This window comes from Bombina bombina, chromosome 4 (assembly GCF_027579735.1).
Source record: "Bombina bombina isolate aBomBom1 chromosome 4, aBomBom1.pri, whole genome shotgun sequence".
NCBI classification, from domain to species: domain Eukaryota; kingdom Metazoa; phylum Chordata; class Amphibia; order Anura; family Bombinatoridae; genus Bombina; species Bombina bombina.
The window spans coordinates 252,371,493-252,398,947 of record NC_069502.1 but is presented as its reverse complement, the minus strand read 5'-3'; the positions used below and the strand labels follow the sequence as shown (position 1 = coordinate 252,398,947).

Sequence of the window (27,455 nt, the reverse complement as noted above, 5' to 3'; positions counted from 1 at the left end):
GTTTGAGAAACCTTAACCTCCACGACACTTGGCGTTTTATCCACCAGGACACCCGAGACTATACCTTTTTCTCCCATCCTAACAGAACATATAGTCGCATAGATTACATTTTCACCAATCAACCTGCCCTAGCCTTAGTCAACAGATGTGTTATTTCCCCCACATCATGGTCAGACCATTCAGCGGTAAAACTAACCATATCATGGACAAACACCCCACTAACATCATATACGTGGAAACTAGACAACTCCCTTCTTAACAATCCAGACACAATTAAGAAACTTACTAGCACCATTGAAGAATATTTTAGATTGAATATCCCCTCAACGGCAAACAAATATACAATATGGGAAGCACACAAGTGCGTGCTCAGGGGCGAATTAATTAAATTAAAGGCTCATTTCCAAAAATTACATCGACAGCAATATAATGAGCTATCAAACACCTTTGCCCGACTGGATCTGGCCCACAAACAATCCCCTACAAACCCTGATATACTGACTGACTTACAAAACGCTAAACAAGCATTAGACGGTTTCCTACAAATAGAATACCAGACACTACGCGCAAAAACTAACAGCATGTTTTATTATGAAAGCAATAGGTCAGGCAAGTTATTAGCAAGAGCCTTGAAAAAAAAGAGATTGAAATCTTATATTAACGAATTACAAACACCTAATTGTCCCCACACCCTAAAAACTACTAAAGAAATTCTACAATCCTTTCATGACTACTATTCCACCTTATATAATATTCAAAGAAGTGCACCCTCTCAAGGCCCTACCCCAGCTCTGATCTCTTATATTTCCAGCGCACATCTACCCACTATAACAACTGATCAACTTAACACCCTTAACAAACCCATTACCCAAATTGAACTCACCACGGCCATAAAATCACTTAACAATGGGAAAAGCCCAGGGCCAGACGGTTTCACTGGAAAGTACTACCACACCTTCTCTTCTCAACTATCCCCTTATCTCACTCAATTATTCAACGAAGTAACGGACACTAACCCGTTCCCCCAATCCATGCTAGAAGCGCAAGTAGTAGTGATCCCAAAACCAGGTAAACCCCCTACAACGCCCGCTAACTTTCTCCAATCTCCCTCCTTAACATAGATAAAAAAACATAAAAATGCCCAAACATGCGTCCCATGCTACACTTCCCAAATTCAGTATCCTATACGTGGTGTGCATCAAAACATATCTATGCAGATACAAGAGTACAGATACCTCAAAAAGTACAGTCCATAATCCTTTATCAACTGCCCGCTACTAAAATGGTTGGTGGATGTCAGCTTCTATGAAATATCACACATTTAGAATGCCATTAGACAAATCTTCCAAAGTCGGCGCATGCGTGATAGCAGTTACACAAGTGGAATGTTATTGATCAATATAAATCAGAGAATTTGACAGTCTGTTTCAGCTAACAAACTCCAGTATACATACATCGCAAATATAAATGTCTAAAATCAGACTTTACATTTAATTATTATAGCGTATATACGTATTGAACTGCTTGTCAAATGCGCATTCTCATTAAACTATGCATTCCCTTCTGCTCTGCAACAGAAACTGCAACGTAGTATCAGAAGTTTAAAAGATTGCACAACAAATAAATGACATATTATATGCAATTGAATGGCACAAATAATGAATATATCTGCAGCCAAAAACAAATAAAGCAAAAGTACCAAAAATAAATATATAAAAGAAAATTAAGATTTAAAAAAAAAAAGACAGTGATGGAGAGAAAAAAGAGTGATGCTGTATCTAGATATAGATCAAGGTCTAGGTGTATGTTGGGGCCAGAGTTAGAATATGTGAGAATGTTTAAGTTCTCCAACTGATTCTATCCTATCAGCTGTTGAAAGCAGCCATATCTATATTCTCATTGAGCCCAAATTGAGCTAATGTACATAATTTCCAAATCCAAAATGTTTCTCTTTGTCTGAGATGTGTGAATCTATTCGAGCCCCAGGATTTAGGTATAGGCACTTTGCACGCTGACTGCTGAAAGGAATCTAGCTGATTGCCTGAGAATCACAAATCTGCTGCTCGCCGACTTCTAACTGTCCAGCACTGATCTAGTGCTTGCAAATTTGTGAGTATGTTTCCTTTATAATTATACGATACGTATTGGGAAACTATCACACCATTGGGGTGCCCTGTTCTGGTTTTTGTCTTTCATAAATATTTATGTATATATTCATATATATTTACAATCTGCTGCGCTAGTTCTCATGAAGTGTTTCACGGCATGAGAATGAGACTCCCATTGAAGTCTATGGAAGGTGTGAGCGCAAAGCTTCCGTGCAAGGCGTACGCTTTACACCTAACTTGTAATACCAGCGCACATTTGCATGCGCTGGTATTACTAAGTGGAGTGCAAATATCGCTTTTGTGGAAACTTAGCCCATAATAAGCAAACACTAAATGCTTTAATAAATTAGAGCATGTCAGTTATTTTGCATTAGAATGCTTCTTGAAAGGGACAAAGGGACGTCTTTTTATGTAAGTCTGTATGATGTATTGCAAAAGATCTGCACAAAAAATAATTATTTTAAAAGCATTTAAAATTGTAATTTTGTTTGCAAACTTTTTATTGCTTAGCAGTACTGGAAACCACCCCCTTGACAAAAAAATAGATGCAAATAGTATTCAAAGGCATCTGTGGAATGGTCTAAAAAGGCTAATATGTCCTGGGGCATTCAAGGAGGTTGGTGCAGATAAGGAAATATTTGAATGCTGTTCTGCAAGAGAATTAAAAAGATGCCTGAGCTTTGTAGTTAAAGGGACAGTCTAGTCAAAATTAAACTTTCATTATTCAGATAGGACATGCAATTTTAATCAACTTTCCAATTTACTTTTATCATTAAATTTGCTTTTTTCTCTTGCTATTCTTAGTTGAAACTAAACATAGGCAGGCTCATATGCTAATTTCTTACCCCTTGAGGGCTTCCTCTTATCACATGCTTTTTAAATTCCTTTTCAACACAAAGAGATTGAAAGTGCACGTGGGCCATATAGATAACACTGTGCTCAGGCACAGGGAGTTATTTAAGATTTAGCACATTACAATGCTAAATGCAAGACAATAGATAATAAACAGTCACAGTCATGTGATCATTGGGCTGGAAGAAGGTTCCTAGATACAAGGTAATCACAAAGGTAAAAAGTATATTAATATAACAGTGTTGGTTATGCAAAACTGGGGAATGGGTAATAAAGGGATTATCTATTTTAAAACAATAACAATTCTATTGTAGACTGTCCCTTTAAACGGACATGTAAGGCAAACATTTGATTAATTCAAAGAAATCATTCAAATTTTCAAGTAGTGCTTGTTAGCTGCATTAGCTTTGATCCAAAATTGTTCTCTCTTTCCTGAGGCATAGCTTGATGGGCCCTGCGGAAGAGTGTCAATTCTCCTTACAGAAAATACAAAGTGGAACACTTGCTGTCAAACTTAAAGGGACACTGAAGTCAAAATAAACTTTTATGACTCACATAGAGCAGCAGTTTTAAGACACTTTCCAATTGACTTCCATTATCAAATGTTGCACATTATACTTATATATTTGTATATATGTGTTTTTATAAATAGATATATATTTAGTCAGCGTACACACTTGGAATCTAGCCCTTTATGAGTTAACAAATGCTTATTTACAACTAATAACTCATTTAACAAAGTTACATTTGCATACAGAGACACTCTCATGCAAGTCACAGTGATTGGCAGCTTCATGCATATGCTGCTCCTCAAGGCCATGTTCTGTTCATTGCAGCTGCAGAACATGACTTTACCTTTGTGTTAAACCCCTTTACAACTAACAAATTTCAGTGTTTTATTACTACAATAGAATGTCTTTAACTTCAATCACTCTTGCAATGTTATTGTTATTACTAAGAAATGCCTTTTTAATGCTTCCTGATGCACATAGCATGTAAACATGCTATATTGCCTATTAGTAGGAGTTCCCTACAAAAATGTGACGCTTTTATAAAGAAGCCCACTAAAGAGCCAACAGTTCAGTAATGCGGTGAACTATTGGTAACAGCAGTAAGTGACATGTGGCTTTTCTTCCATAGCAGTTACGCTGCTGATAACTATGTGCAGGATGTAAGCGGCAACCTCAATTGCAAAAGGACACAGCAGTAGTACTCAGATTAAGCTAAGCCTACCATGATATATTAAACAGATGAATCGGGAAGCAGAATCTATGAAAGAACTGAGACACAGAAAGTAATGGCCAGGAAATAAATGCAAAACATTCTATTAGAAAAGCTCAATGCATGAATTTTTTTTATTTAATATGTTCTGCAGGTCAATTTTAAATAAAATTCAATTTAAAATTAGGCAGTTACACTAAAGCACCAGTTCAATATAGCAATGTGTTGATTAAGTGGAGAATAAAGCAATTTGTAAAGTTTTATAATATAGTGCAGCAGTTTAAAATTGCATTGCAAATTAGCTGCAAAGAAAATAAAAATTTTGTTAAATTTTTAAAATGTCTTGTGAAAAAATCGCTGAGAGCCTGTCAACAATAAATGCACCGCTGATTTGCAGTGCTGCTCCATATCTGACTGTTCTTTACAAACAGCACTTTGTTCTGGGTGAGCTGTTTTAAAGAAAAAGTACTCAGTGCAGTAAGAACACAGTGCTGTTTGATGAGAATAGCCTAATGCAGAGCATTAATATAATGCAGACATGCTGCATTTTCTAAGATGACATCTCAGATCACAACACAATCTGCCTTGCGGTCAACCATTTATCACACATTATGCAAGATAGTCCCCAATTAGGCCATAAGTGCTGTCCTTCTCCATTCATTCCTTGCCTCCTTATGGGACAGCATGCTCCAAAGATTACAGTTTTAAATATATGCTGTCATCACAGGTGAAGTAATCAGCTGATCAATAACCAACTTGCTCTCATCTATCAGCTGATTATTTCACCTGTGCTCTAGTTCAGCTATAATGAAAACCAGGACTGTTGGGGGTACTTGAGGACCGTGGTTGGGAAACACTGCAAGAATGTCATTGCTGTTCCCTGTATTCCCTAACTTGCGCCATCCTGCTGAGCCTCTATAAGCAGTTAATTGCACTCCCCCTAGATATTGAGAGGTATGGAGTTGTAGATATAGATGTTCTAGAAGAGAAGGCTGAGAAAGGTGTGGGTAAGGAGCTCTAAAGAGAATACATAGACTAGTAGATAGGCTGAGGACATGGTTGTAAAGAACTTTGGGAACACCATAAATAAGGGCATGAAGGAATTACTAGAAAAGTGACGTTAATATTCAGTAATGTTTGCCCCTTGCACTTTCTAATGATGTAAAACATAAGTTTAATAATAGACAGACAGACAGATAGATAGATAGACAGATAGATAGATAGATAGATTCTGCTCTTAGAAATAGCAATATAAGTAATACGAACAATGCATGCTACAGCATATTGTGGTCAATTAAGACGTGACAAGGTAATGCGTATACAATATTTACTTCCTCAAATGAAGTCTTAGCAATTCCCACCATTTACATGTTACAAAAAAAGGAAATAAATTAAACTTCTGCTTATACATTATATATAATTGTGTGGTTAGACTACTTTAGACAAATCTCTGTTTTACTACTGTTCACACAGACAGACCTTGGTGCACTTTTTTGTGTGTGTTTTAGATGGAAATGCCATGCAGCTGACTGTTTCTCTCACTTGTCTGCATTGCAGGGGATGAGCTGGAATACATGAGACCTACTGTGTACAGGAACATATCCCGACAGCTGAACATCTCCCTGAACTCAGAGTCTATCCTCTCTGATGCCTTCCTAGCAGTTGCAGCAGAGATCTTCACAGCAGGTAGGAAAAACAGACCATGAGAACTTCCAGGGCCGAATTTACAGCCCAGGTGCCTGTAGGCACCAAAATTTATTTAAATGCGTTCCCGGTTTACATATATGAACCTAAAGATACAGCCTAAAACTTTATAGAATTATGATATTTTTACAACAGCTGCTAATTATGCCACATAAAAGCCAGTCCATGATCTATAACAAAACACTCCAGACAGTATTTGCCCAGTATGATGAGATTCCAGTCAGAACAGTATTTTTTAAAATATAATTTATACAAGAAAAGTGCAGGTTGTTGTCTAGACTGGGGCTTCATTTATAAACTTTGCTGGCCGAAAACATACTGTAGTGCTAATGGTGTACAGAAATGTATTCTGTAAGGGTTGCTAGGTGTCCAGTATTGAATAAGACATTACAGAATTAGGTATTTCAGCCAGCTTTCCAGGAAATCAAAACAAAATATTATTTAGATTTACATTTTTTCTGCACAGCAGTTAAAGTTATAAAACTCATACTTCTCAAAAAGGCTCCAGTGACACTGTAGTGTTAAACTACTTATTTGTGTGTTACTGTCAGTCACAGGGGTAACATTGTTGCTGTGTGTTAATGGCAATCAAGGGAGCCTCAAATCACATTTGTGTGTGTCACAGGCAGCCACGCAAAGTGTTAAATCACTGCTCTTTGTGCATTACTGGAAGTCAATGTGGATTAAAATCACTGCTTTGGTATTAATTGTCCAGTCAATTGTTTGTTACTGGCAGCCAAGAGGATAGAATCACTGCCCTGTTGGGAAATTACATATATACTATGGTGCCTAGAGAGGAGCCTAAGGTAGAGTCTTGGAGAGGGGTTATTGTGTGACCACCATCTTTTCCCAATAACATGCTGGTCATCCAATGTTCTTAAAAATGTCAACAGAATTGAGGGAACAGCTTTTTCCACAGATGCGGAACAGTGACACCTGTAACAATAAAAAAGAAAATAGAGAGACACACTTAACTGAAAGAGAACAAAAGCTGGAAAAACTTCCTTGCTTGTTCAGAGGGCCAGTGCCACTCAAGGTGCAGTCTCTTTTTGTGCACTATACCTTTCACAGAGACGAAATATCCTGTAGCATAACAGTCTGATCTTGCCCAATGACAGTCCAGCCCCGAAATACCAGACAACTCTCCTCTGAAAAAGAGAACCAACAAACCCCAGACGTATGTTTTGGCCTCTTTGGGCCTCGTCAGTGAGGTGCAGTTGCATCTCTCTAGGGACATGTGTGCAAGGAGTCCACATCTTCTTTCCTCTTTTACTTTTAGTGAAACCCAAGATCAGTTTACATACAAACAAGAAAATAGAGACACACTCAAATAAGAACAAAAGCTGGAAAAAACTTCCTTTCTTGTTCATAAGGCCAGTGGCACTTAGGGTGAAGTCTCTTTTAGCACACTATGCCATTTTATTGTTCAGAGGAGAATTGCATGGTATTTTGAGGCTAGACTGACCTTACTAGGTGGTATCAGACTGATATACTTCAGGAAAGTTCTTCTCTGTGAAAAGCACAATTGGGATAAAAGAGGCTGCTCCTAAGTGGTAACTCCCCATAGAACAAGCTACTGAGCTGCTGTTCATTCCCGGTAGAGTACTTCTTTTTGTGTATGCATTGGTATTATGACCCTGGGTCTTTTTCTGCATCCACAATAAAAAAAGAAATCAGGGTTGCCAAGATCCTGCCCATAAGGCCCGAAACAGGTCAGAAATTTATAATCCATTCTAAATATTTTTGTTTGCCTGGGTTAAGCCGCATGCAAATAAATAATGAAACCCTGATTTATGCTGCTCTAAAAGACAAGGGTTGTGCACCCTGCACTTGGAATAATGTTATATGACATTTCAGAGGCATCATAACAATTACTTGATATCAGCGGTGGTTCCAGAATATACAAATTGGAGGTTGTTGCAGCATTATATATTAAAGTGATGGTAAACTTTCCCCTTTTTAAAATCAGATCCAGAATGTTAAAGGGACAGTCTACCTTCATAACAAAGTAATCTATTTTGTTAGTTTGCCCCTTAATAAGTTGTCCTACCTGTTTGTCAGCATGTTGCCCACAACGGTTTATTATTATTATTATACTTTATTTATGAAGCTCCAACATATTCTGCAGCGCTGTCCATGGATACAATTCATTTAAATAAAACAATACAAGACTTGTAAGAGACAGGACAAAATTTACAAACACATACAGGAGGGATTGAGGGCCCTATTCCTGTGGGAACTTACAATCTAGAAGGGTAGGAGGTTGAGAAACAGGAGGTGAGGACTGCAAGATTTGGAAAGATGTTAATACAGAGTTAGATGAGGGAAATGTTAGGTAAGTGAGGTTAATTTATTATTGAGTTAGGTGGTAGGCTTTCCTGAACAGAAAAGTCTTCAGGGAACATTTAAAGGAAGACAGATTAGGGCAAAGCCTGACAGCACGAGGGAGAGTGTTCCAGAGGGTAGGTGCTGCACGACAGAAGTCCTGCAGTCTAGCATGAGAGGAGGTGATAGTCGCGGATGCAAGGAGCAGGTCATTGTTGGATCTTAGTGGACGGGCTGGAGTATACTTGTGTATTAGAGAGGATAGGTAGAGGGGAGCGGCGTTGGTGAGAGCTTTGTATGTAAGGGTGAGAATTTTGAATTTAATTCTGCTGTGAATGGGGAGCCAATGAAGGGACTCGCAGAGAGGTGCAGCAGATACAGATCGACGGGAAAGGTGGATCAGCCTGGCCGAGGCATTTAGGATGGATTGAAGGGGGGAGAGGCGGGAAAGAGGAAGGCCAGCGAGTAGCTTATTGCAGTAGTCAAGTCGGGAGATAACAAGGGAGTGGATTATTTGCTTTGTTGTGTCAGCGCTCAGAAAAGGGCGAATTTTGGAAATATTGCGTGGATGGTTGTGGCAGGATGTAGAAAGCGATTGGATATGGGGGACGGAGGATAGATTTGAGTCAAGTGTGACTCCGAGGCAGCAGACGGGGAAATGGTGATGCCGTCAACAGGAATAGAGAAGACAGAAGTCAGTGTAGAGCTTGAGGGGGGGATAAGAAGGAGCTCAGTCTTGGACATGTTAATCTTTAGGTGGTGAGAGGCCATCCAGGAAGATGACATGAGAAAGGACAGAGGGAGAGAGAGCAGGGGTGGAGAGGTAGATCTGGGTGTCATCAGCATAGAGGTGATATTTGAAGCCATAACTGTTGATAAGTTTACCCAGCGAAGAAGTATAGATGGAGAAGAGTAGAGGACCCAGAACAGATCCTTGAGGTACTCCAACAAACAGAGGCATAGGAGAGGAGGAGTCACCGGCAAATGACACAGAAAAAGACCTGTGGGAAAGATAGGAGTGAATCCAGGAAAGAGCAGTGTCACAGAGGCCAAAAGAGCTAAGGGTCTGTAGGAGGAGGGGGTGGTCAACTGTGTCGAAGGCAGCTGAGAGGTCGAGTAAGATGAGTATAGAGTAGTGGCCAATATTTTTTGCAGAGAGAAGATCGTTTGTAACCTTGGTAAGGGCAGTCTCAGTTGAGTGTTTTGGGCAGAATCCGGATTGCAGTGGGTCAAGCAAGGAGTTGGTGGACAGGAAGTGGGTTAGGCGATTGTAAACTAGTTTTTCAAGGAGTTTTGATGTTAGCGGAAGCAGTGATATGGGGCGGTAGCTTTCAGGAGAATTAGGGTCGAGGGAGGGTTTTTTGAGTATGGGAGTGACTTTTGCGTGTTTGAAAGATGGGAATGAACCGGTAGAGAGAGATAGATTGAAGATGTGGGTAAGAGCAGGAGTGAGGGTGGAAGATAGGGAGGGTATTAGATGGGAAGGTTTCAGTTATATTTAAAATCGATTCACGTCGTTTTCGATTTGCAAATGGCACCTGAACTCCACCTACCGCCGTCTTCTTCATTCACAGGACATTTTTTTTTCTTCAAATTTCGTGCCAGTGAATGTTGATGACGTTACCGCGTTATGCGTCTAGTTACTGCGCATTATCAAAGTCGACCGGAAGAGCTGGGGACCATTTTAAGGCTTGAACAGTTATTCTACAAGTCAGCCAGGACAGATCGATTTAGTTTTGTCTCCAGTGCAGCAGAATATTATACGGTCAACTTTAGACCTGTGAGTATCTTGTCATGTTCATAGATTCATAGATTCTTTTTGTTCCTGAATAAATGATACAGACCTTTTAACATATATTAAAGGGACACTGAACCCAAAATTTTTCTTTAGTGATTCAGATAGAGCATGCAATTCTAAGCAACTTTCTTATTTACTCCTATTATCAATGTTTCTTCGTTCTCTTGCTATCTTTATTTAAAAAAGAAGGCATCTAAGTTTTTTTCTTGATTCAGCACTCTGGACAGCAGTTTTTAATTGGTGGATGAATTTATCCACCAATCAGCAAGGACAACCTAGGTTGTTCACCAAAAATGGGCCGGCATCTAAACTTACATTCTTGCATTTCAAATAAAGATACCAAGAGAATAAGGAACATTTGATAATAGGAGTAAATTACAAAGTTGCTTAAAATTTCATGCTCTATCTGAATCACAAAAGAAAAAAATTGGGTTCAGTGTCCCTTTAAAGTGAAGGTAAACAAAAACGGTCTATTCTAAATAATTTAACATATTAAGCCAAATAAATACAACTTTCATTCATCAATATTTCTAAATCTTTATATTACCTGTGATATCGCATATTATTGTCATCTATTCGGCTATCCGAAAATCAACCCGTAAAATATTTTTTTTTTATAAACAACGATCACGTTGTTCAGCCATCCAATTGATTCTTTGGCCGTTAGGCGGCCGTCAATTTACGTCATCATGGGATGTTTCGAGATGCGCATGCGTGACAGTTTGTACATCGCAGTTGCCAAGCGCGCGCGTTCACGTTTGGCGCATGCGCATTATCCATTTGATTTTTTTAGGCTTAGTTGCGACCGCATCAGAAGTAAAACGGCAAAAAAGTGGAAACATTTGTTTCGCTCCTATTACCAACAGCATATCTTGTGTTATATTGGTAAGTGTAGATGACAGTGAAAAATGATGCGCATGCGCGGTTATTCGACGCTCGATGTGCACGAGCTGAGTAGGCACGTATAGAGCGGGTGGGACCGCTCTATACGTCACAGTATCAGAAACCAGGAAATGGTGAATGGGAGGAGATTCAGAAGGGAACCGTAAGAAAAATATAAGTATAAAATTGTGTTTTTTTTTTTAAAAAAAGCTAGCGACTGCATATAACTTATTAAAAGGATTCTAAATACGATTGATGGATGCAAAAACTTTACCTTCACTTTAACTGTGATTTCTGCCACATATGTATTTTATGTCCTTTCATCACCAGAGAATTGATGTGAGATATAATATGAATCCATTCATTTACTTAAATTATGCATTGACTACTTTTCATCCTAGCCTTTTACAGTGTTTATTATCGTTTCTACCGAGGCACAAGGATTTATAGTGCATTTGCACAGAATTCTGGGGATGCTTTCAACTTCTTTCTTTGCCCTATAAATTAATGCAGTTGTATAATGCACTTAATAATGACAGAACGTTCCCTTCGGTAGGATCCCTCATCTTGCGTCTAACACACATGAATTACAAGCTGTTTGATGTCAGCATCATAGTAAACCTGAGCGAATATTACAGCTGCAGTGTCTATTACATTCTTAAAAAATGAATCTATCCAACACCGCACCTAATACACTGAACAAAATATCATAACTGGGTGACATTTATCTATTAGGAGATGCATCCAATCTATAAGTCTTAAAAAAACATTTAAAATACACACGGGCAAAACAGCTACTTACCTTACCGATCAAGTGAAAGATGATACAAGTGCAACACAAACACTCATCCCTAGGAACTACTGTTCTGTGTAAATGTTCCGAATTACTCAATGCAGTGACGTCACTGGCTGCATAATGCGCATGTGCACAATACTGGGAACGCTATATTAGCTTTATTTCCTATTTTATGGGACACACAGGGTAGTGTGTTGAAGTGAGGCATTGATGATGTCATAGTAGGTGGAGTTTAGGGGCCATTTTCACATGTAAAACGGCGTGAATCTTTTGAAAATATAACTGAGACCGTTGTGGGCAGCATGCTGACAAACAGGTAAAACAACTTATTAAGGGGCAAACTAACGAAATAGATCACTTTGTTATGAGGGTAGACTGTCTCTTTAATGATATTTAAATGGAGTTTCATTCATCAGTTGTACGATTTGGAATGTTAGTGATATTTTAGATGGAGTTTCATTCATCATTTGTAAGATTTGGAATGTTAATGATATTTTAGATGGAGTTTCATTCATCATTTGTAAGATTTGGAATGTTAGTGATATTTTAGATGGAGTTTCAGTCATCAGTTGTAATGAAGATGCGCTATAACTTACTTTTTAATATAGACATCAAATTCAAATACCCCACGCTCTTCTGTCCACTTCAAAAGTAAATTTTACTGTGAGCTAATAGTTTGAATTGATCTCCGGTTCGCACTCTAGCTTCAACATAAGTGCCATATGGGGAGAGTGCTGATTGGACAACAATCGTTAGCTCACAGAAAAATTGACTTTTGCAATGGGCAGCTGAGCGTGGGGAATTTGAATTTCATAACTATATTAAAAAGTAAGTTATAGCGCTTTCTCATTAGACCTGATGAATACAAATCTCCATCTAAAACAGAATTTATGTTTACCTGATAAATTACTTTCTCCAACGGTGTGTCCGGTCCACGGCGTCATCCTTACTTGTGGGATATTCTCTTCCCCAACAGGAAATGGCAAAGAGCCCAGCAAAGCTGGTCACATGATCCCTCCTAGGCTCCGCCTACCCCAGTCATTCGACCGACGTTAAGGAGGAATATTTGCATAGGAGAAACCATATGGTACCGTGGTGACTGTAGTTAAAGAAAATAAATTATCAGACCTGATTAAAAAAAAAAAAACCAGGGCGGGCCGTGGACCGGACACACCGTTGGAGAAAGTAATTTATCAGGTAAACATAAATTCTGTTTTCTCCAACATAGGTGTGTCCGGTCCACGGCGTCATCCTTACTTGTGGGAACCAATACCAAAGCTTTAGGACACGGATGAAGGGAGGGAGCAAATCAGGTCACCTAAATGGAAGGCACCACGGCTTGCAAAACCTTTCTCCCAAAAATAGCCTCAGAAGAAGCAAAAGTATCAAACTTGTAAAATTTGGTAAAAGTGTGCAGTGAAGACCAAGTCGCTGCCCTACATATCTGATCAACAGAAGCCTCGTTCTTGAAGGCCCATGTGGAAGCCACAGCCCTAGTGGAATGAGCTGTGATTCTTTCAGGAGGCTGCCGTCCGGCAGTCTCGTAAGCCAATCTGATGATGCTTTTAATCCAAAAAGAGAGAGAGGTAGAAGTTGCTTTTTGACCTCTCCTTTTACCGGAATAAACAACAAACAAGGAAGATGTTTGTCTAAAATCCTTTGTAGCATCTAAATAGAATTTTAGAGCGCGAACAACATCCAAATTGTGCAACAAACGTTCCTTCTTTGAAACTGGTTTCGGACACAGAGAAGGTACGATAATCTCCTGGTTAATGTTTTTGTTAGAAACAACTTTTGGAAGAAAACCAGGTTTAGTACGTAAAACCACCTTATCTGCATGGAACACCAGATAAGGAGGAGAACACTGCAGAGCAGATAATTCTGAAACTCTTCTAGCAGAAGAAATTGCAACTAAAAACAAAACTTTCCAAGATAATAACTTAATATCAACGGAATGCAAGGGTTCAAACGGAACCCCCTGAAAAACTGAAAGAACTAAATTGAGACTCCAAGGAGGAGTCAAAGGTTTGTAAACAGGCTTAATTCTAACCAGAGCCTGAACAAAGGCTTGAACATCTGGCACAGCGGCCAGCTTTTTGTGAAGTAACACAGACAAGGCAGAAATCTGTCCCTTCAGGGAACTTGCAGATAATCCTTTTTCCAATCCTTCTTGAAGGAAGGATAGAATCCTAGGAATCTTAACCTTGTCCCAAGGGAATCCTTTAGATTCACACCAACAGATATATTTTTTCCAAATTTTGTGGTAAATCTTTCTAGTTACAGGCTTTCTGGCCTGAACAAGAGTATCGATAACAGAATCTGAGAACCCTCGCTTCGATAAGATCAAGCGTTCAGTGGAGTGAAACCAGATTCGGATGTTCGAACGGACCCTGAACAAGAAGGTCTCGTCTCAAAGGTAGCTTCCAAGGTGGAGCCGATGACATATTCACCAGATCTGCATACCAAGTCCTGCGTGGCCACGCAGGAGCTATCAAGATCACTGACGCCCTCTCCTGATTGATCCTGGCTACCAGCCTGGGGATGAGAGGAAACGGCGGGAACACATAAGCTAGTTTGAAGGTCCAAGGTGCTACTAGTGCATCCACTAGAGCCGCCTTGGGATCCCTGGATCTGGACCCGTAGCAAGGAACTTTGAAGTTCTGACGAGAGGCCATCAGATCCATGTCTGGAATGCCCCACAGCTGAGTGACTTGGGCAAAGATTTCCGGATGGAGTTCCCACTCCCCCGGATGCAATGTCTGACGACTCAGAAAATCCGCTTCCCAATTTTCCACTCCTGGGATGTGGATAGCAGACAGGTGGCAGGAGTGAGACTCCGCCCATAGAATGATTTTGGTCACTTCTTCCATCGCCAGGGAACTCCTTGTTCCCCCCTGATGGTTGATGTACGCAACAGTTGTCATGTTGTCTGATTGAAACCGTATGAACTTGGCCCTCGCTAGCTGAGGCCAAGCCTTGAGAGCATTGAATATCGCTCTCAGTTCCAGAATATTTATCGGTAGAAGAGATTCTTCCCGAGACCAAAGACCCTGAGCTTTCAGGGATCCCCAGACCGCGCCCCAGCCCATCAGACTGGCGTCGGTCGTGACAATGACCCACTCTGGTCTGCGGAATGTCATCCCTCGTGACAGGTTGTCCAGGGACAGCCACCAACGGAGTGAGTCTCTGGTCCTCTGATTTACTTGTATCTTCGGAGACAAGTCTGTATAGTCCCCATTCCACTGACTGAGCATGCACAGTTGTAATGGTCTTAGATGAATGCGTGCAAAAGGAACTATGTCCATTGCCGCTACCATCAACCCGATCACTTCCATGCACTGAGCTATGGAAGGAAGAGGAACGGAATGAAGTATCCGACAAGAGTCTAGAAGTTTTGTTTTTCTGGCCTCTGTCAGAAAAATCCTCATTTCTAAGGAGTCTATTATTGTTCCCAAGAAGGGAACCCTTGTTGACGGAGATAGAGAACTCTTTTCCACGTTCACTTTCCATCCGTGAGATCTGAGAAAGGCCAGGACAATGTCCGTGTGAGCCTTTGCTTGAGGAAGGGACGACGCTTGAATCAGAATGTCGTCCAAGTAAGGTACTACAGCAATGCCCCTTGGTCTTAGCACAGCTAGAAGGGACCCTAGTACCTTTGTGAAAATCCTTGGAGCAGTGGCTAATCCGAAAGGAAGCGCCACGAACTGGTAATGTTTGTCCAGGAATGCGAACCTCAGGAACCGATGATGTTCCTTGTGGATAGGAATATGTAGATACGCATCCTTTAAATCCACCGTGGTCATGAATTGACCTTCCTGGATGGAAGGAAGAATAGTTCGAATGGTTTCCATCTTGAACGATGGAACCTTGAGAAACTTGTTTAAAATCTTGAGATCTAAGATTGGTCTGAACGTTCCCTCTTTTTTGGGAACTATAAACAGATTGGAGTAGAACCCCATCCCTTGTTCTCTTAATGGAACAGGATGAATCACTCCCATTTTTAACAGGTCTTCTACACAATGTAAGAATGCCTGTCTTTTTATGTGGTCTGAAGACAACTGAGACCTGTGGAACCTCCCCCTTGGGGGAAGTCCCTTGAATTCCAGAAGATAACCTTGGGAGACTATTTCTAGCGCCCAAGGATCCAGAACATCTCTTGCCCAAGCCTGAGCGAAGAGAGAGAGTCTGCCCCCCACCAGATCCGGTCCCGGATCGGGGGCCAACATTTCATGCTGTCTTGGTAGCAGTGGCAGGTTTCTTGGCCTGCTTTCCCTTGTTCCAGCCTTGCATTGGTCTCCAAGCTGGCTTGGCTTGAGAAGTATTACCCTCTTGCTTAGAGGACGTAGCACTTTGGGCTGGTCCGTTTCTACGAAAGGGACGAAAATTAGGTTTATTTTTTGCCTTGAAAGGCCGATCCTGAGGAAGGGCGTGGCCCTTACCCCCAGTGATATCAGAGATAATCTCTTTCAAGTCAGGGCCAAACAGCGTTTTCCCCTTGAAAGGAATGTTAAGTAGCTTGTTCTTGGAAGACGCATCAGCCGACCAAGATTTCAACCAAAGCGCTCTGCGCGCCACAATAGCAAACCCAGAATTCTTAGCCGCTAACCTAGCCAATTGCAAAGTGGCGTCTAGGGTGAAAGAATTAGCCAATTTGAGAGCATTGATTCTGTCCATAATCTCCTCATAAGGAGGAGAATCCCTATCGACCGCCTTTATCAGCTCATCGAACCAGAAACATGCGGCTGTAGCGACAGGGACAATGCATGAAATTGGTTGTAGAAGGTAACCCTGCTGAACAAACATCTTTTTAAGCAAACCTTCTAATTTTTTATCCATAGGATCTTTGAAAGCACAACTATCCTCTATGGGTATAGTGGTGCGTTTGTTTAAAGTGGAAACCGCTCCCTCGACCTTGGGGACTGTCTGCCATAAGTCCTTTCTGGGGTCGACCATAGGAAACAATTTTTTAAATATGGGGGGAGGGACGAAAGGAATACCGGGCCTTTCCCATTCTTTATTAACAATGTCCGCCACCCGCTTGGGTATAGGAAAAGCTTCTGGGAGCCCCGGCACCTCTAGAAACTTGTCCATTTTACATAGTTTCTCTGGGATGACCAACTTGTCACAATCATCCAGAGTGGATAATACCTCCTTAAGCAGAATGCGGAGATGTTCCAACTTCAATTTAAATGCAATCACATCAGGTTCAGCTTGTTGAGAAATGTTCCCTGAATCAGTAATTTCTCCCTCAGACAAAACCTCCCTGGCCCCATCAGACTGGGTTAGGGGCCCTTCAGAAATATTATTATCAGCGTCGTCATGCTCTTCAGTATCTAAAACAGAGCAGTCGCGCTTACGCTGATAAGTGTTCATTTTGGCTAAAATGTTTTTGACAGAATTATCCATTACAGCCGTTAATTGTTGCATAGTAAGGAGTATTGGCGCGCTAGATGTACTAGGGGCCTCCTGAGTGGGCAAGACTCGTGTAGACGAAGGAGGGAATGATGCAGTACCATGCTTACTCCCCTCACTTGAGGAATCATCTTGGGCATCATTGTCATTGTCACATAAATCACATTTATTTAAATGAATAGGAATTCTGGCTTCCCCACATTCAGAACACAGTCTATCTGGTAGTTCAGACATGTTAAACAGGCATAAACTTGATAACAAAGTACAAAAAACTTTTTCAAATAAAACCGTTACTGTCACTTTAAATTTTAAACTGAACACACTTTATTACTGCAATTGCGAAAAAACATGAAGGAATTGTTCAAAATTCACCAAATTTTCACCACAGTGTCTTAAAGCCTTAAAAGTATTGCACACCAAATTTGGAAGCTTTAACCCTTAAAATAACGGAACCTGAGCCGTTTTGAACTTTAACCCCTTTACAGTCCCTGGTATCTGCTTTGCTGAGACCCAACCAAGCCCCAAGGGGAATACGATACCAAATGACGCCTTCAGAAAGTCTTTTCTAAGTATCAGAGCTCCTCTCACATGCGACTGCATGCCATGCCTCTCAAAAACAAGTGCGCAACACCGGCGCGAAAATGAGGCTCTGCCTATGCTTTGGGAAAGCCCCTAAAGAATAAGGTGTCTAAAACAGTGCCTGCCGATATTATTATATCAAAATACCCAGATAAAATGATTCCTCAAGGCTAAATATGTGTTAATAATGAATCGATTTAGCCCAGAAAAAGTCTACAGTCTTAATAAGCCCTTTTTGAAGCCCTTATTTACGATCGTAATAAACATGGCTTACCGGATCCCATAGGGAAAATGACAGCTTCCAGCATTACATCGTCTTGTTAGAATGTGTCATACCTCAAGCAGCAAGAGACTGCTCACTGTTCCCCCAACTGAAGTTAATTGCTCTCAACAGTCCTGTGTGGAACAGCCATGGATTTTAGTGACGGTTGCTAAAATCATTTTCCTCATACAAACAGAAATCTTCATCTCTTTTCTGTTTCTGAGTAAATAGTACATACCAGCACTATTTCAAAATAACAAACTCTTGATTGAATAATAAAAACTACAGTTAAACACTAAAAAACTCTAAGCCATCTCCGTGGAGATGTTGCCTGTACAACGGCAAAGAGAATGACTGGGGTAGGCGGAGCCTAGGAGGGATCATGTGACCAGCTTTGCTGGGCTCTTTGCCATTTCCTGTTGGGGAAGAGAATATCCCACAAGTAAGGATGACGCCGTGGACCGGACACACCTATGTTGGAGAAATTATCACTAACATTCAGGATCTGTTTTTAAAAAGGGGAGCGTTTACCATCACTTTCAGGTTGTTGGGAGGTATTTGTAGGGGTGATCATTTTCTGCAGTTTTTTTCAGGTTTTCATTTATTTAAATCCTGTTTTTTCTTATTTACCTCTGTACTGGGTAGAGCAAAGGGTGTGTAAACAAGAAAAAATGCTGGCTTTTAGCACCTTTAAGAATTGACATTGTTACAATAATAGGGGTGTTTAGTCCCCCCCCCCCCAGCAATCATACGACAATCTTCTAGATTAATGTATTAGGTGTATTTAAATGTATTAGGTGCTTTATCATTATGCTTAAAGAGATACTTGTGAAAACGAATAAAAGAAAAAGTTGCATTCAACAGGCTGATTTAGGGCCAGATTACAAGTGAAGCGTTTTAAAACACTACCACGCTAACATCGCTAGAAGTAATCTTTTTACGAGCATCGGGTGGTGCTTGTATTACAAGTTGAAGGTAAAATGTTTTCACTCGCACGCTAAGCCGATGCTCATAAAAAGCCGAAGTTAGGATATCGCCAATGCATTATTGTATTCCCCATAGAAGTCAATGGAGCAAAAAACTAAATAAATAAACACCCTACTCGCACGCAAACCTGATCACATATTCTCAAGTGCGCTAACCCAACATGAAAATATTAATAATTCACATTCATACATACATATTTCTTCATATATCATGTTTTTTTGTTAAAATATATAAATATTCTTATATTCATAGATGATTATTTTTATATATATATATATATATATATATATATATATATAAATACTTTGAGCATATTCTGCTATGTGCAGAACATTGGAATGTGAAATATTTACAGTAAATGCACAGTATAACTAGGGTGACCATATTGCTGCTTTAAAAAGGGACACATATGAAAAATACATATTTCAGGGCTGTTTAAAGAAAGGTTTTGTATAAAAACCCTGATATATGCATTTTTCATATGTGTCCCTTTTTAAAGCGGCAATATGGTCACCCTAAGTATAACACTTTATTAAATATGAATATTGCTTATATATGCTTTCACATGTTTTCATCTACTTAACTGAAAAGGGCTCCCATGCACTTATTTATATGTCTTATGGGTGTACATATGTATTTTGGTGTGTATACATGTCTGTAAATACAAATATACACATATAAATACATATGAATACACATATAGACTTATACCAGTATCTCACAAAAGTGAGTACACCCCTCACATTTTTGTAAATATTTTATTATATCTTTTCATGTGACAACACTGAAGAAATTACACTTTGCTACAATGTAAAGTAGTGAGTGTACAGCCTGTATAACAGTGTACATTTTCTGTCCCCTCAAAATAACTCAACACACAGCCATTAATGTCTAAAACGTTGGCAACAAAAGTGAGTACACCCCTAAGTGGAAATGTCCAAATTGGGCCGAAAGTGTCAATATTTTGTGTGGCCACCATTATTTTCCAGCACTGCCTTAACCCTCTTGGGCATGGAGTTCACCAGAGCTTCACAGGTTGCCACTGGAGTCCTCTTCCACGGAGCTGGTGGATGTTAGAGACCTTGCGCTCCCCCACCTTCTGTTTGAGGATGCCCCACAGATGCTCAATAGGGTTTTGGTCTAGAGACATGCTTGGCCAGTCCATCACCTTTACCCTCAGCTTCTTTAGCAAGCAGTGGTCATCTTGGAGGTGTGTTTGGGGTCGTTATCATGTTGGAATACTGCCCTGCGGCCCAGTCTCCGAAGGGAGGGGATCATGCTCTGCTTCAGCATGTCACAGTACATGTTGGCATTCATGGTTCCCTCAATGAACTGTAGCTCCCCGGTGCCGGCAGCACTCATGCAGGCCCAGACCATGACACTCCAACCACCATGCTTGACTGTAGGCAAGACACACACTTCTTTGTACTCCTCACCTGATTGCGTCAACACACACTTAACACCATCTGAACCAAATAAGTTTATCTTGGTCTCATTGGACCACAGGACATGGTTCCAGTAATCCATGTCCTTAGTCTGTTTGTCTTCAGTAAACGGTTTGCTAGCTTCCTTCTGGAACGACAGCCATGTAGACCAATTTGATGTAGTGTGTGGCGTATGGTCTGAGCACTGACAGGCTGACCCCCCCCCACCCCTTCAACCTCTGCAGCAATGCTGGCAGCACTCATACGTCTATTTCCCAAAGACAACCTCTGGATATGACACTGAGCATGTGCACTTAACTTCTTTGGTCGACCATGGCAAAGCCTGTTCTACATGCTGCAGCTCAGATTCAGGGTCTTGGCAATCTTCTTATAGCCTAGGTCATCTTTATGTAGAGTAACAATTCTTTTTGTCAGATCCTCAGAGAGTTCTTTGCCATGAGGTGCTATGTTGAACTTACAGTGACCAGTATGAGAGAGTGTGAGATGGATTACACCAAATTTAACACACCTTCTCCCCATTCACACCTGAGACCTTGTAACACTAACGAATCACATTACACCGGGGAGGAAAAATGGCTAATTTGGCCCAAAGGGGTGTACTCACTTTTGCTGCCAACGGTTTAGACATTAATGGCTGTGTGTTGAGTTATTTTGAGGGGGCAGCAAATTTACACTGTTATACAGGCTGTACACTCACTACATTGTTGCAAAGTGTCATTTCTTCAGTGTTGTCACATGAAAAGATATAATAAAATATTTACTCACTTTTGTGAGATACTGTGTGTGTGTGTATGTATGTATATATATATATATATATATATATATATATATATATATATATATATATAATATATATATAATTTCCTATGCACATATTTACATTGATTTAATTTTGAGATATGGAGGATTTTAATTTCAGTTTTTTATCTCCCCCCCCATAATTTTAATAAATTTTGGTTTAACCTTGAAAATAGCTTCACCAATGCAGCAACCAGAAATCTATCTCCTACTGATGAGTTCCAAAAAGAACGAAACAGGCTGTCTAGTGAGTGATTTCTGGTTTGCTGTAATAATCCTGTTAAAAGGATAGCTGTGTTAAAACAGTATTATTTTGAAGCAAAAAAAATTTGAATTTGCATATCTAATTTGCATAACTTACCCAGAATTCTTTTGTGCATTGGTAACATTGTATATGAGTTATTTCTGGGGAAAAGCAAGCGGGATTACTTGCCTAGATGTGCTAATTTCCTATGCAAATATATACATTGATTTATATATATACAAAACACAGGTGGGGTCAGCACTCTCAGGCCAGACCGGGTACACATCCTATAACCCTGCAAAATGCACAGCCCTGGGTGCAAACCAGCACTCTCAGGAAGCTGCACTGTCACCAGAGTCACAGGCAGTTAACCCCAGTCAGACCTGGGTGCAAGGCCCAAACAGGGAAAATTACAAAAAAATAATACATTAATATAACACACAGAAAAAGTCCAGCACTCACTCACAAGCTCTCAACTAAGATAAAAAGCAGCAATGGAAGAGTTAGTTACCGCATCTGGCCAAATGGGAAAAGCCCATGTACCTCGTCAAGGTCTCTTCCAAATAAACCTGGGTCCCTAAACAGCCACACAATGCAGGCTCACAAACAAACAACTGAGAAAAAAAAGCAACTGTGAAAAAATGGAGGGTGCACAGGCTTATGTAATCTCCCCAAACATATACAAAACACGGGTGGGGTCAGCACTCTCAGGCCGGACCGGGTACACATCCCATGACCCTGCAACATGCACAGCCCTGGGTGCAAACCAGCACTCTCAGGAAGCTGCACTGTCACCAGAGTCACAGGCAGTTAACCCCAGTCAGGCCTGGGTGCAAGGCCCAAACAGGGAAAATTACAAAAAAATAATACATTAATATAACACACAGAAAAAGTCCAGCACTCACTCACAAGCTCTCAAATAAGATAAAAAGCAGCAATGGAAGAGTTAGTTACCGCATCTGGCCAAATGGGAAAAGCCCATGTACCTCGTCAAGGTCTCTTCCAAATAAACCTGGGTCCCTAAACAGCCACACAATGCAGGCTCACAATCAAACAACTGAGAAAAAAAAGCAACTGTGAAAAAATGGAGGGTGCACAGGCTTATGTAATCTCCCCAAACATATACAAAACACGGGTGGGGTCAGCACTCTCAGGCCGGACCGGGTACACATCCCATGACCCTGCAACATGCACAGCCCTGGGTGCAAACCAGCACTCTCAGGAAGCTGCACTGTCACCAGAGTCACAGGCAGTTAACCCCAGTCAGGCCTGGGTGCAAGGCCCAAACAGGGAAAATTACAAAAAAATAATACATTAATATAACACTCACTCACAAGCTCTCAACTCTTAGCTTTTTTGTTCACAGTTGTTTGATTGAGAGCCTTCATTGTGTTGCTGTTTAGGGACACAGGTTTATTTGGAAGAGACCTTGACGAGGTACCTGGGCTTTTCCCATTTGGCCAGATGCGGTAACTAACTCTTCCATTGCTGCTTTTTATCTTAGTTGAGAGCTTGTGAGTGAGTGCTGGACTTTCTCTGTGTGCTATATTAATGTATTATTTTTTTGTAATTTTCCCTGTCTGGGCCTTGCACCCAGGCCTGTCTGGGGTTAACTGCCTGCGACTCTGGTGACAGTGCAGCTTCCTGAGAGTGCTGTTTTGCACCCAGGGCTGTGCATGTTACAGGGTCATAGGATGCGTACCCGGTCCGTCCTGAGAGTGCTGACCCCACCCGTGTTTTGTATATGTTTGGGGAGATTACATAAGCCTGTGCACCCTCCATTTTTCCACAGTTGTTTGATTGTGAGCCTGCATTGTGTGGCTGTTTAGGGACCCAGGTTTATTTGGAAGAGACGTTGACGAGGTACCTTGGCTTTTCCGATTTGGCCAGATGCGGTAACTAACTCTTCCATTGCTGCTTTTTATCTTAGTTGAGAGCTTGTGAGTGAGTGCCGGACATTTTCTGTGTGTTATATTAATGTATTATTTTTTTGTAATTTTCCCTGTTTAGGCCTTGCACCCAGGCCTGACTGGGGTTAACTGCCTGTGACTCTGGTGACAGTGCAGCTTCCTGAGAGTGCTGGTTTGCACCCAGGGCTGTGCATGTTGCACGGTCATGGGATGTGTAACCGGTCCGGCCTGAGAGTGCTGACCCCACCTGTGTTTTGTATATGTTTGGGGAGATTACATAAGTCTGTGCACCCTCCATTTTTTCACTGTTGCTTTTTTTTTTCTTTTCACAGTTGTTTGATTGTGAGCCTGCATTGTGTGGCAGTTTAGGGACCCAGGTTTTTTGGGAGAGACCTTGACGAGGTACCTGGGCTTTTCCCATTTGGCCAGATGTGGTAACTAACTCTTCCATTGCTGCTTTTTATCTTAGTTGAGAGCTTGTGAGTGAGTGCTGGACTTTTTCTGTGTGTTATATTAATATATATATATTTATACATACATATATATTTAGACATCTATATACTGTATATGTATGTATCTCTACAGTAAAGCCCTTTGTCTGCCTTTTTTTTTAACACTTAAGACCTCATATCTTTGAGCCTTTCTAACTTTTTCGCATTTTTAAAAATATATATTTTAATAGTGTTAGCGGACATGTAAACGCGATTGCTTGAGCACAATTGATGTTAATGCACCCTGGGATAGTGCATCTTCAGAGCTCTGGTTAACTGTTTCACAAAACAAAAAAACATAATTTATGCTTACCTGATAAATTTATTTCTCTTGTGATGTATCGAGTCCACGGATTCATCCATACTTGTGGGATATTCTCCTTCCCTACAGGAAGTGGCAAAGAGAGCACCCACAGCAGAGCTGTGTATATAGCTCCTTCCTTAGCTCCACCCCCAGTCATTCGACCGAAGGCTAGGAAGAAAAAGCAGAAACTATAGGGTGCAGTGCTGACTGAAGTTTTTTAAATAAAAATATACTGCCTGTCTTAAATAAACAGGGCGGGCCGTGGACTCGATACATCACAAGAGAAATAAATTTATCAGGTAAGCATAAATTATGTTTTCTCTTGTAAGATGTATCGAGTCCACAGATTCATCCATACTTGTGGGATACCAATACCAAAGCTTTAGGACACGGATGAAGGGAGGGACAAGACAGGTACCTTAAACGGAAGGCACCACTGCTTGTAGAACCTCTCTCCCAAAAATAGCCTCTGAAGAAGCAAAAGTATCGAATTTGTAAAATTTGGAAAAAGTATGAAGCGAAGACCAAGTCGCCGCCTTACAAATCTGTTCAACAGAAGCCTCATTTTTAAAAGCCCCTGTGGAAGCCACTGCTCTAGTAGAATGAGCAGTAATTCTTTCAGGAGGCTGCTGGCCAGCAGTCTCATAAGCCAAACGGATGATGCTTTTCAGCCAAAAGGAAAGAGAGGTAGCCGTAGCCTTTTGACCTTTCCGTTTACCAGAATAAACAACAAACAATGAAGATGTTTGACTGAAATCTTTAGTTGCTTGCAAGTAGAACTTTAAAGCACGAACCACATCAAGATTGTGCAACAGACGTTCCTTCTTTGATGAAGGATTAGGACACAGTGAAGGAACAACAATCTCCTGATTGATATTCCTATTAGAAACAACCTTAGGAAGAAACCCAGGTTTGGTACGCAAAACCACCTTATCTGCATGGAAAACAAGGTAAGGTGAATCACACTGTAAAGCAGATAACTCAGAAACTCTTCGAGCCGAAGAGATAGCAACTAAAAACAGAACTTTCCAAGATAGAAGCTTAATATCTATGGAATGCATAGGTTCAAACAGAACCCCTTGAAGAACTTTAAGAACTAAGTTTAGGCTCGATGGCGGAGCAACAGGTTTAAATACAGGTTTGATCCTAACCAAGGCCTGACTAAACGCTTGAACGTCTGTGACATCTGCCAGACGTCTGTGTAAAAGAATAGACAAAGCCGATATTTGTCCTTTTAAGGAACTATCTGATAATCCCTTCTCCAATCCTTCTTGGAGAAAGGACAATATTCTAGGAATCCTAATCTTACTCCATGAGTAACCCTTGGATTCACACCAATAAAAATATTTGCGCCAATCTTATGATAGATCTTCCTGGTGACAGGCTTTCTAGCTTGAATCAGGATATCAATGACTGACTCAGAGAAACCACGCTTTGATAGAATCGGGCGTTCAATCTCCAAGCAGTCAGACGCAGAGAAATTAGATTTGGATGCGTGAATGGACCTTGGATTAGAAGGTCCTGCCTCATTGGCAGAGTCCACGGTGGAACCGATGACATGTCCACTAGGTCTGCATACCAAGTCCTGCGTGGCCACGCAGGTGCTATCAGAATCACCGAAGCTCTCTCCTGCTTGATTCTGGCAACCAGACGTGGGAGGAGAGGAAACGGTGGAAATACATAGGCCAGATTGAAGGACCAGGGCACTGCTAGAGCATCTATCAGTACTGCCTGGGGATCCCGGGACCTGGACCCGTAACAAGAAAGTTTGGCGTTCTGACAGGACGCCATCAGATCTGGTGTGCCCCATAGCTGAGTCAGCTGGGCAAATACCTCCGGATGGAGATCCCACTCCCCCGGATGAAAAGTCTGACGACTTCGGAAATCCGCCTCCCAGTTCTCTACTCCTGGGATATGGATTGCTGAGAGATGGCAAGAGGGATCCTCCACCCATCGGATTATTTTGGTTACCTCCATCATCGCTATATGATGATTGATATAAGCTACAGTCGTGATGTTGTCCGACTGAAATCTGATAAATTTGGCCGCAGCAAGCTGGGGCCACGCCTGATACGCATTGAATATCGCTCTCAGTTCTAGAATGTTTATCGGGAGGAGAGTTTCCTCCTGAAACCATAAGCCCTGTGCTTTCAGGGAGTTCCAGACTGCACCCCAGCCTAAGAGGCTGGCATCTGTCGTTACTATGAGCCATTCTGGCCTGCGGAAACACATTCCCTGAGACAGGTGGTCCTGAGACAACCACCAGAGAAGAGAATCTCTGGTCTCCTGGTCCAGATGCAGTTGAGGAGATAAATCTGCATAATCCCCATTCCACTGTTTGCGCATGCATAGTTGCAGTGGTCTGAGGTGTAGGCGGGCAAAAGGGACTATGTCCATTGCCGCTACCATGAGTCCGATTACCTCCATGCACTGAGCCACTGATGGCCGAGGAATGGAATGAAGAGCTCGGCAAGTGGTTAAGAGTTTTGATTTTCTGACCTCCGTCAGAAATATTTTCATTTCTACCGAGTCTATCAGAGTCCCTAGGAAGGAAACACTTGTGAGAGGGAAGAGAGAACTCTTTTTTATGTTCACCTTCCACCCGTGAGATCTCAGAAAAGCCAACACGATGTCCGTGTGAGACTTGGCTAGTTGGAAAGTCGACGCCTGAATTAAGATGTCGTCTAGATAAGGCGCCACTGCTATGCCCCGCGGCCTTGGCACCGCCAAAAGGGACCCTAGCACTTTTGTGAAAATTCTGGGAGCCGTGGCCAACCCGAAGGGAAGGACCATGAACTGGTAATGCCTGTCCAGAAAGGCAAATCCGATTATTGACCCCCCTGGATCAACGGTATAATAATCCGAATAGTCTCCATCTTGAATGATGGTACTCTGAGGAATTTGTTTAGAATTTTGAGATCCAAGATTGGTCTGAAAGTTCCCTCTTTTTTGGGAACCACAAACAGGTTTGAGTAAAACCCTAGCCCTTGTTCCGCTTTTGGAACTGGGTGGATTACTCCCATGGTATGTAGGTCTTCTATACAGCGTAAGAACGCCTCTCTTTGTCTGGTTTGCAGACAATTGAGAAATGTGAAATCTCCCCCTTGGGGGAGAGTCTTTGAAGTCCAGAAGATATCCCTGGGACACAATTTCTAAGGCCCAGGAATCGTGAACATCTCTTGCCCAAGCCTGAGTGAAGAGAGAGAGTCTGCCCCCTACTAGATCCGGTCCCGGATCGGGGCTACCCCTTCATGCTGTCTTAGAGGCAGCTGCAGGCTTCTTGGCCTGTTTACCCTTGTTCCAAGCCTGGTTAGGTCTCCAGACTGACTTGGATTGG

General features: G+C 41.3%; 1 protein-coding gene across 1 annotated transcript in view; it reads left to right on the top strand.

The window, feature by feature from the left end:
• Positions 1-27,455, top strand: part of BOK (BCL2 family apoptosis regulator BOK) — a 63,881-nt gene that overhangs the window by 15,701 nt on the left and 20,725 nt on the right. Inside the window, exon 3 of the mRNA XM_053709893.1 lies at positions 5,739-5,867. Coding sequence (XP_053565868.1) covers positions 5,739-5,867 — 129 coding nt within the window. The remainder of the gene's footprint in view (positions 1-5,738; positions 5,868-27,455) is intronic.